Genomic DNA, 11,017 nt, shown 5'->3' on the forward strand with positions numbered 1-11,017 from the left:
TCTTTCATATGCGGTTCCAATTTCCAGAGACGCGTCGCGCCCGATTTTAACAACGGAGGCAGAGATCGCAGTTTATTTGACCTCTGTTATCATGAAATATATCCGCAATTTCCTTGCCATATCACCATATAAAGTGCAAGTAGCGTTAGCCGCGCAGAAATGGGAGATACGCGGTAGACTGACGAACATGGGAATTGATGAGGAAGTTAACGACAAGATTCCAGTCTTCTATCCATTCGATAGCCTCTAACTGGCTACTATCTCAGGTAATATTTCCGGGAAATGCTGCTCAACCTGTGAGAGTAAGTCTTAGAATTCTTTCAGCAATAGCTGGTGATTCACTAGGTGGTTCTCAAGGATTCTATGTCAATCAGTGCGGACTATACCTAGGATCTAGAGACCCAGCGCCAGGGCTACGACTCAATCGCTCTCCAGGCGTTGTGTGGATATATTGATGGGCACACCCTGAACCCAAGGCTCTGCTCGAAGTCTGCGCCCGATTGGAGAGTTCATTACTTACAAATACTTGAGCACGCCGCATCCAAACCGTTGATGGTGTTCAGGGGGCAAAGGTCGACATTGTAATTGTCATGCTACCTAGGAATGATGTGTATGCAGATGTAATGGGCTCCCCATGCCGTCCAAACTTTGTGATATCCAGGGGCAGGTGTGGTGTTTACTACCTGAAGCCGATTGTATTGGAACATTCTTTGAATGCTTAGAAGAAGGGCCGTCTGAGGGACAGAGCAATATGTGCTGGTGACAATGACCCCCAACCAGCAACGATCAGTCGCATCTGAGCAAGAACTTTCAAATTTTTTTAACTACAACACGTACAATAATGCCACTCGATCAGCACAGAGTCTTGGGAGGCATGTCTCCGGCAGGACATTGCCCTGCAAGTTGAGCTTCGGCTGAAAGTTCCATGAAGACCAGTCGGCGACATTGAAAGAAAGGCCAGCAGTACTAATAGTTACAAGGTTCAAAATACAGCCACAGTTTAGGGTGTTTCTGAACTCATACAATGGTTATCCAGACGTCCTTTCAACCCCCCACTTCATACGTCTCTGTCATGGTGCGCTGTAGCACTATTACTACCATAGCCTATCTCTCCAGAGAAAGATTTGGTCCGAAAATATACAGTTCGCGTGCGCCAGTCAAATATCGACAGTACGGGTAACGATGCAATATCCAACTGCAGCTAGTGATGTCTCTTCGATAATACTGGGGCACAGTTGTACTCTCTACAAGTTTCCATAAAGAACGCAGACGCCAAGTATATCACACAATCTACATTGCATGCCATTACTGGTTTTCTGTTTCATTTGCAGAGGGCACTGCCCTTTTTAGAAAGAGAGTCATCTGCCATACGTCCTGCTTCATAGTGACATGACCATTGGCCATAGTGAAAGACAAGGATACAAGCCTATTAAGAGACTGGCTGGAAGCGTGGATCCGGGGAGGGCCACGGCAAAGACGGCCTATCTGTGGATACACTAAACATACCAATCAAAGGCAAAGTACATGGGCTTCCCATCGTAGTATATAATACTACAGCTTCCCTTGGCCGTTATGAAGCACGGGTTGACGGGCGATTCAGGCTTTCAGCTTTCTGAAATCTGCGCCGCAACGCATCCCATGAACTCGATCAACCAAACAATGGTCAATGAGTTTGAAATAGTGATGCCAACGCTATGTCTGTGTCAGGGCTGGTCCCAGGATTAGTGTACATCTGTTGCCTCTGAGAGTCTGATGAGTAGCTTACGCCCAAATCAAACCTGGAGGGGCTTCTTTGAGCAAGGTGGAGCAAATGCGCCCTGAACAAACTACCCTGTGTTTGATGATGAAGTCCATGTTCTCGCATACGCAGATATATGGATATGGCATCAATGAGCGACCTAGCACTGCACGAGCGTCCTTGTATATCGCACCACAAAGGCAGAGGGAGCCGCAGGTGCGATGAATGTCGTAGGTGCAAATTAGATATGCAGTTGATATACTATCTTCTGCATCAAAGTCTACAGATATCGAGAACGCTAGGGAACGGAAATGCGGCTCTTATTGTTAAAAGGTTTCTGCAAGTATGTGAAGAATGGTAGACTACCTACCATCCCTCGCCAAACTACAGGGTGGGCGATCGGATCTCAATGCTCACCCGCCCCGACTCCTCTCGCGAGCTTAATGAAGTCTTCGAGGACTAATTCCTCTATGTTAACTTAGAATCACGGACGGGAATAGTTGCAGCGGGTGAAACCCTCCTTGGCCCAGTAAAGACTCACTCGAATCGGGATGGATATTGGCTTAAAGCCGTCTGGGTGGATGAGCATGACTTAAACAGTCCATTGAACGAGATTGCCAAATTTCAACATGTTCTAGGTATGTGTCTAATCTTATCATACTGGCTCTCACTGCTATCTGAATGTACTAACTGCTCTGTATAGGTCAAATAGTCGAATACATGTACGACCTCGAAGGCGAATATAGGATTCTTTCGAATAATGAACAGACTCTCTTCTTAGACTGAATGAGGATGTCTACGACAGGCTGGAAAGTTCAATATAGTCCGGTCATTTCCCATGCCGCATCATATTCAATAGGATATGTCACTGTGCATTAATGTATTTGTTGTCTTGCCGAACGCCCCAGGGGAAGAAAGGACATCAAGCGTTTTCGGCAGACGATGGGTATGATATCGACATGACAGCATCGGGAGTTGGATAGCCGCCAACGACCGCCTCACAACTGCGGACGATGCCAGGAGAACCTATCTTTAAAGACTGTGTGGTCGTGCCTGGGGTTCAGCACGGAGCGCGTGCGCTATCTGTGGCTATTCCCCAGCCGTGTACCCTCTATGACAAGCTGGAGGCTGCCTGACCTTCCTGGATTATTTTTAGCAGTCTCGGCGCAGTGCCTCTGGGACCAACAAAGCGACTGTCATATGACCCAATCACGGCTGGCTGGCTTCTCACAGAGGTGATGTAAGGTGATCAGCAACTAATATCTAATTGAGCTGTCAACAAATCCCACTAGGGGAATATGTGTCAGAAGTTGGTGTCGATCAATCGATCACGCCTGGGTGGAACCTCAAACGCAGGGCAGTTGCCGTGTACATCCTCTTACTTTGAGGTTGAGGCAAGAACCAAGCATACGACCTTTAAGGCAAAAGGATTTGTAGAGGCCGAGACCCTTGCACCACATGCTTTGTTTCGGAATGCCTATGCCATCGTGTCCTAGCCCTATATGGCACGACAGACATAGAGGGTGTCGCTAGCCCAAGTGAAGATGGGTGGTTCATATCCGACTTTTACTTCTTTCATTATCTCTTGCCCAGGGAATTCCCCGAACCAGTTGTTTGGCAATGGGGTAGCTCCAGCATCCATGTAGTAAGTATTACACTGTTGGAACACCTCCGTAGCACCAACTGGCATTATGCAACCATTCATTCACCGATCTGTCACGGGTCACATCACCATGACCGTGACCATTGCGTCAACCAAACGTTGAGAACCTCAGTTGCTCAGGGCTGTTGCTTGTGGCTTCCTCATTCGACTTTCCCCTGTATCTTTGGATTTATTTGTGGACAATTCTCGCGACTTACAGCAATGGGTGACAGCTTCACGAAAACGCTTACTGTTACCAAGGTCATCAACGATCACCCGAGCTCGCCCACTTTCCACATCATGGGGGGGGCAAGTGTCGCCACGAGCATATAGAAGAGTTAAATATTGTTGTTTATGCTCCCAGTTCAAGGCCTCAGTTTCCCCCGAACTCGGCATCAAAGACGCAGCGGGCTCTCACTGTGGACATAGTGAATCAGTACACGATGACGCTTCTCAGGATATCCTCACTAGCACTCCAGCCAACGATACACTAGAAGATGGTTAGATTCTGCCTCGCTCACTCACTTCATGCGATAACTGATGATGTATATGACAAACAGACATCGACTCGCGTTTCATATCTCTACGTGAAGATACTGTCGTTCAGCTAGCAAATCTCCTCGAGAAGGAGAAAGTTGTTCATGCGATTTCTGCTACGACGCCGATATTATTATCAGAGACACGGGTTCAGTATTTGAAGCTGAGCTGATGTATGCAGTAATTACTACTAGCACGAATAAATAACTTTCCTCAAACTATAATCATATCTAATCAAGAATTGTGGAAATCCACGGAGAACGCTATTCCAACATTGCAGCTTAAAACACAGCTGCTAAGTGAAGCCCTGAAGCACCACTTGCTGAGAGCACTTCAGCGCATCACCCTATTAATGTAGACATATTAGGTGTTGAATCTGTCCTGCTGCTTGTCTTGCACTTACAAAGTCAATCGTTGTGCATAGATGCGCTTGGTTGATTTTCAGACTCTACCAGTAGATCTTACATATTAGATTGAGCGTACACCGTTAGGGAATGATATCGAAGAATAAGTGACCCCTGACCAACGGGTCCCCTCCCTGAATGCTAATCAAACCCAAACACCCCTTTTCCCTCCCGGCCAGCGAAGACGAAAGACAAAGGCTATCATGAATACCATGCAACAAATAACTCCGGGATCCATGCGTTCGTGAGACATGATCGTGCTCGTCTTTTAGCGAGCTGGGAATTGCACGCGAATCTCGCAGTGCAGACTGAGTCCTATCCTGTATGGTGGGCCTTGCACTTGATAGCGTAGCAAAAGTGGAAACCTCCACTACCAAGATTGAGCAAGACGTCGGACTCCATCCCAATGAGGATATCCAAAAGTTTGGCCATTGCCTTTGTTCAATCGATCAAAGGCTTCTTCTGGTTACCGACAATGGCTACTCCGAGATGACGAAGAGCGTTAGGGTCACTGGGTCGTACTATCGAGGGTAAGGGCAACATGGGGTTATCTGGGTTGACATGGACAGCATCTCGAGCGGCCTGCTCAATGGCATCCATTTCTTCTTTGCACCCGGCGTGATCAAGAGGACAAACAACTATTGGCTGTCGAATAACAATATCCCTTGCAGATGTCAAGTGGGCCTATGGCGAGTGAGCTTCATCCTACTAAATATTCGGAAGGGTGTGGGCGAACTGAATACGAACCTTTACCGTTAAGTAGTACTCTATCTTGTAAAGGCTTGCGGTGGTCGTGAACCCGCTCACTGCATACATCGGAAAGGCAGCTTTCCCTCTAGGAAGGATTCCCTCCGTATCTCGCATATCCTTCGCTGGAAACACTAAGCCGAGGTTTGTCAAGAAACCAGAAGGCGGCAGCTTCATTCCAATGTGCTCAGTCCTCTTTGTTAAGGTTTTCACTTTCCTCTGCGGCTCATCACCTTCGTGGTTATATATGATTTCTTCGTCGATGCCAATAGTAATTTTACTTATTGTAACCTTTCGAGCCTTGCTCATCCAGTCCGGGTTTGGAGATAGTTTGATATAGACGCTCACTGGGTCCAGTGGGCCATAAGACCACCGTGGTAATGAGATGCCCAGAGTGACCAGGTGATCTGTTACCCGTTCTGCTGACTCGGGACGGTTATACATCCCGAACGTAGAAAGTGTATCATAGCGTGCGATTGGCACTGGAAAAGTGTATTTTCTCTGATCTGAATGTCCTTGTTGGACCATCACCACAATCTCGTAGTATGTCTCCGCCGTTCGACTCGGAAGTTGTAGACTCGCCGGAGGGACTCGCCGAGACGCATCTAGCCCACTGCGCCCGAAGGGGATGAAAAGCACGAAAGGTAGGTCCATAGAGATAACCTCCTCATATTCTCGACCGGCGGGGCAGCGAAAGAGCAACATCTCCTTGCCCACGATATCTGTAATCTCTTTCCGAGGAGGGGCCAGGTGTTTCTTAGTAACGGAGTCCGCCGAAGGGTGTATTGTCTCACGACGGTGGAGGGAAATGGTAACGAGCGATACATTGACGGGAGCCGTGATGCCGACACTGGGCCTAATCTCAACCTTGCCTTCAATCCGAGGCTAGTCAACCGGTTATTGCGACGCTCATGGCATATCAAGGGGAGGGAAGCCTAACACTCACCATAGTTGCGGATATACCTGGATACCCGATCAGAAAGTTGCCATTCGGCGGCCCCGACACTCGCACGAAGGCGGCCATGCTGAGAGCGCTACACCCGCACCACCATGGGGCGGCTGAGAGGGATGCGCTCCGGAGCTTATCCGGGGGGTATGCGACCTCGACGACCTCAAACTCCTTGAAAGGCTCATAGAGACCGGCTGAACCAGCGGTTTCCGCTTGAACGCCTTGCGCCGAAGCTTTTGCGACGGCGCAGTTGCGGTAAGCGGCTCGTGTTGTCCTGGAGAAGCGCTCGGACGACCCAGGAAACGGAGCACGTCCCAGTGGATCGCAAGAGGATGGACGGATTATCGATTGGCAAGGACCGAAGCCAAAGGCGCAGATGTCTCAGGTTTCTTGGAAAGTGAAACCGGGGAATTTTTAAATAAGCGTAAAAGGGCACAGGAATAGGTGTCGAATAGCCGCCTATGTGGGGGTGGGTGGAAGTTGTGATTGAGGAGCAAGTCGATTGCGGCGGCTACAACAAGTACCTCTTGTCGAGCCTCGATTCGATCGGCGGCTTTGCCAACCCTTTCCGGTTTAACATGCACTCTCCTCCGTCAGCGGATCGGCAACAACTCATTTCCATGAATACGAGTCTTACCTTTTCACGTTCAAGTGTAATACTTTATTCTCCTTTTCTTTTACTCCTATCTCTTTCGGTTCGTCAATATGATGGTTCACGCGAGGTTAAGCAGTACTGCCATCATGCACAGGCCCTATTTATAAATAAGACTTGGTGAACCACTGGTACACTTTATATCTCGAACCCACTAGACCCAACAAGGCTGTGTCTCATTGGCCTCGACCGCCTGTCACTGCCCTGTGAACAGCCCCCCTTCATTTCATGTACATATGTATGTCTCGGGAAACAGAGACAACAACGTGGTAATCTTATTTACATAGCGACCCATCAGGCTACAGTGGGAAGTATCTAGTTATTGGAACACCTGTTTAGAGCCTAGTGGCCGATTTAGTGACCGCCTACTAAATAGGTCTGTTCTGCCACCCAGAAACCTCCTGAGTTCACCTGGCAACTATCTAATACTATAGTAAAATGGTAGGCGGTAGGACTGGTGCACGGCTCCCTCCTGGCCGTGTTCCAATAACTACCAGGATCGAGTGCTGTCCACTTCTTCACTGTTTGGTGCTTACGTCATTATCGATATATGTATAATTTCCTGCAAATGACAAGATCAATTAAATTTGTCCAGCCAACAGGAAGATATCACACTCAATCTTGAAACAATCTTTATTGTAGTAGGGGTACGGTACTACACATGTTTCACATAGTGAGCACGGCCGCTCGGTTGAACTTGCTCCTCTGCTGGAATGTCAGCGAGAGTGCGGCTGCTAACAGCCACCTTGGAGGGATAGGGAGAGTATCGGAAGCCGATTGATGCTGAAGCCCGGACACTCTAATGAATCCCCGGAACTATAACCATTATACTACTATTCGAATGCGGAGTGGCATAGTAATGTCGTAGATAATTTGAGAACGGGACATTGCTGTCGATTCTGATAGACTGGTATTGAGAATTAAATGACTTGTTTCGAGTTTTGGAATCTGCGCAGGATTAGAATATAGGAATGTGCGGGACTACATAGTCCTATGTCAATAATTGAAAGTGTCTCTTTAGAGGTGATAAAGGTGAGAGATAGAGTTGGCGACAAGGGTTTATTCATGATAATATATATATATTCTCTACCTCCTCAAAGCCGGAGTCTGCCGGACACATTGTCAAGGCTACCGATCAATATTTGACGATATTAGATAGCCCATCTAGGGCTCCCAGTACTGATTCAATTGATACCTATCACTAGTATCTTTATTTTTTTGCTCGAAATAATCAGATAGAGCTGTGACTATTTCCGAGTAGCCGCATTCGGACAAGACAAAATAACTAGTGTTGCTGGCAACTGCCGCAACTATGTATAACCTAGAGGGCAGAAAAAGAAATGCGAGCAACGCAAAAATAAAAGAAAGAAAACTAGATGCTTCTGAGTATATCTTGTAGAAGAGGAAGAGCAATACTATTTATTATATTGTTATTCATGAAATCTATTAGTTGCTCTCGCCCAACGGCCGTCCTGATGTAAATGTAGATTAAGGGTTTCGGTTGCCATGTGCAACAGCCAATCCAAACTTTATGACATCGATGTCCCCACTATCGTCGAACTACACAATACTGGTTTGACCCCAGACCAGACCGTTCTCTCCACCCTGCATCTTAGCACGTTGTTGGTCCCGACTATCTTTCTTCAACGTATCCATTCTTAATCGCAAAGATATCGCAAAAATGCCTCCCACTCGTCGTCGTGGCGGCCAGGCTGCGGCCACCCGCTCGAACCAGGCTACCCTCTCATTCGGATCTAAGTCCAGGGTTACCAAGCCATCGGTGACACCGACGCAAACGCAGAAGACCAAAGACCTTGAACCGCTTATCGCCTCTATTGCCGAGAAAACTCCAGAGCCTGAACAAGTGTCGGTTACACCCACTGAGCCTTCGCAGCCGCATGTGGCGGAGCTTGCTGTGAGGCAACAAGCTCAGGAGGAAATTGAACAGCCCTTGTCGAAAGAAGACAAAAAGGCGATCAATATTACCGAGAAGGACCTACAGCAATACTGGAGGAAAGAGGAAGAAAAGATAAGGGGGCCTCGGTGTTAGTGTTCCCCCTGTTCATCCCCGATAACAGCTACACATTGCAGGGTCAAAACGCTAACGGTATACGCGACAGTTCACCAGCAAGACCTCACACTACATGAAAAGATTCTTCGACATTTCGATCTTTCCAGTCAATTTGGGGTACGTTTGCTTCATGCATCATAAGTTCCAATGTGTCCAGCATTTTATGGTGCCCAAGGAGAACGTCTAGCTGACTGATATCTAGCCTTGCATTGGAATTGCTCGGTTGAAGCGATGGAGACGTGCGAATTCTTTAAATCTCAACCCCCCAATTGAGGTCTTGACCGTACTACTCAAACACAAAGATGATGTGAAACAGAGGGCATACGTCGACGAGCTTCTGTCCTGAGCCACCATTCCACTGTACAAATAGCCTTATCAGGCGCTTGGGTATTGGCGTGCAGGATGGAGATACGAAGGCAAAGAACGAAACATCAGAAACACTAGGCGGAGAGAGGGTGGAACCTTCTGGGCTATCCAGGCTTAGATGCGGTATTCCCGGCCTCCCACAGATGAGTATCGAAGGTATATGGCATTGGGTTTATTATTCGGAGCAGGGCGTTGGGAAAACATTGTATATACATACCCTCGATTGCGGTAACTTAGGTGTTCACAGTATAGGTGTGACCCAAGTTACAACGGATTTGGTCTTTCACTTTCTCTGACATTGCGCATCTACTCATTGATAGCGTAGAAATTCCTAACCAACTACGTAAATGGGCTAGGGAAGATGGATTTCCCATTGGTGAGTTCCCAAGATTCCACCAAGGGGGAGACAAAGACAAATTCCTCCACCACAAAGAACCCCCTTAGCGACAGCCACACGCAAACAGACAGTGACTCGCCTAGGTTACACTCGCTTTGTTCTCGGCCACGTCCCATTGCACAAGATCCTAGTAGATGTCTTACTTTTCGGGTGGGTGGAAACCTATCAGCAAAGTCCCGAAGCCGTCTCACTGGACTTTGTGTTCTTGGTATAGGTTGTTTTGATTCGTCACTTGTGACACGTTGACCCATGCCTCGATGGCTCCGCCATGTCTTACCTTTGCCCTTATAGCAAATGAATGGCAGGAAGAGTAAGATTACATCTACCGGCCAGAGTGCTAAATATGTGGTCCAGTCAGATTGAGTGGCTACTGCAAACCAATACGTGCTTGGTTACATCTCTAGCCCTAATGCGTCTACTGTCCATGGGAATTGTCCTACTTCAGGTCTCTGATATTGACAACTTTAGAGTCTTGTTGTCTTTCGATTAGCAAAATATCGAAATTGTTTGTACGGACTTGACCAATAACCGAGCCAGATACCTGTATAGCCCCTCATCCAAGTGGAAATCCAGCGTATAAGTGCAGAACACCCTGGTCCGAGCCTACGTATGCCTTCTGCAATAGTGAAGTCAATAGGCCAAAGGGGCATCATCATTAGCATTGCTTACGCCCCTCTTCCTCCCCTTGATCATTCTCAGGGTGTACGGAGTACGTATTGGGGGCACCGCCAACAGCACTAAGGTCTTACTCCCCAGATGTACCAGAGAATAAACTCATGTAGGGTTCAGGTTGCATGTCACATGGCGTGACAGTCCAGGAACGATTGGATAGACATCTCCCAACCAGAAAAATCGCACCGTCCTGACCAGAGAAGCTTGTAATGGAACAAGCTCTAATCTTAAAGCTAATAAGCATGTGATGCAATTCCCTGAATCTGGTGAATCGTTCCCCCTCATGGCTTATAAAAAGACGCCCATTTCTCCCGAGCCATGTAACTCTCTGTCTCCGTCACCGCTCGTTAAAATCTCGACACTCGTTTTGATATCGCTCCAACATCCCCTCTTTCCCCTTGACAGACATCTCTCAAAGTCGCCACAATGCAGCTCGTCCACCACTTGATCGTCCTGTTTGCCAGTTTGGCCGTCGCCCAGAACCTCCCCAACATTCCACCTTGCGCAGTAAAGTCCACCATGCCCCCCCCATCACAACCACCCAGCAACACTAACCAATCCTACAGGTGTCGTGTCTCATCACCGCTCTGCAAGGCGATGGGTGCCCATCCATAACCGACTTCGCCTGCCACTGCCAGAAACCCGAGCTCGTCCCGAAAGTCACTCCATGCGTCGCACAAGCCTGCCCTCTCGCCGAGCAATCTTGTACGCCTTTCACCAACCCCTATGAAGTCCAGGAACTAACAGAAGAACTCTTTTTCAAAAGCTGTCTCTAGGGTCGTCGTTTCCGCATGCTCCTCAGCTGGCCATCCCATCAGTGTCCCCAACCCGGGACCCTCAAG

The 11,017-nt window shown here is 48.0% G+C and overlaps 3 protein-coding genes across 3 annotated transcripts; 2 read left to right on the forward strand and 1 right to left on the reverse strand.

Moving 5' to 3' along the window:
• Positions 1-4,478: 4,478 nt before the first annotated feature.
• On the reverse strand, positions 4,479-6,293 carry ANOM_009803 (arrestin C-terminal domain-containing protein; the record flags this gene model as incomplete). The annotated part of the gene is made up of 4 exons (XM_015555059.1): positions 4,479-4,641; positions 4,662-5,005; positions 5,069-5,953; positions 6,015-6,293. Coding segments are annotated over 3 exons (1,407 nt in total), but the record flags the coding sequence as incomplete, so codon positions are not given.
• Positions 6,294-8,059: 1,766 nt separating this feature from the next.
• ANOM_009804 (putative DNA polymerase delta subunit 4) lies at positions 8,060-9,426 on the forward strand. The gene is made up of 4 exons (XM_015555060.1): positions 8,060-8,714; positions 8,790-8,857; positions 8,943-9,127; positions 9,250-9,426. The coding sequence occupies exons 1-3, from the start codon at positions 8,351-8,353 to the stop codon at positions 9,084-9,086; spliced, it is 576 nt and encodes a 191-aa protein (XP_015402941.1). The 5' UTR covers positions 8,060-8,350; the 3' UTR covers positions 9,087-9,127; positions 9,250-9,426.
• Positions 9,427-10,601: 1,175 nt separating this feature from the next.
• On the forward strand, positions 10,602-10,951 carry ANOM_009805 (CFEM domain-containing protein; the record flags this gene model as incomplete). The annotated part of the gene is made up of 2 exons (XM_015555061.1): positions 10,602-10,682; positions 10,742-10,951. The coding sequence occupies 2 exons, from the start codon at positions 10,602-10,604 to the stop codon at positions 10,949-10,951; spliced, it is 291 nt and encodes a 96-aa protein (XP_015402942.1).
• Positions 10,952-11,017: the final 66 nt, after the last annotated feature.

This window comes from Aspergillus nomiae (genome assembly GCF_001204775.2).
Source record: "Aspergillus nomiae NRRL 13137 chromosome Unknown contig00387, whole genome shotgun sequence".
In the NCBI taxonomy this organism is placed as follows: Eukaryota; Fungi; Ascomycota; class Eurotiomycetes; order Eurotiales; family Aspergillaceae; genus Aspergillus; species Aspergillus nomiae.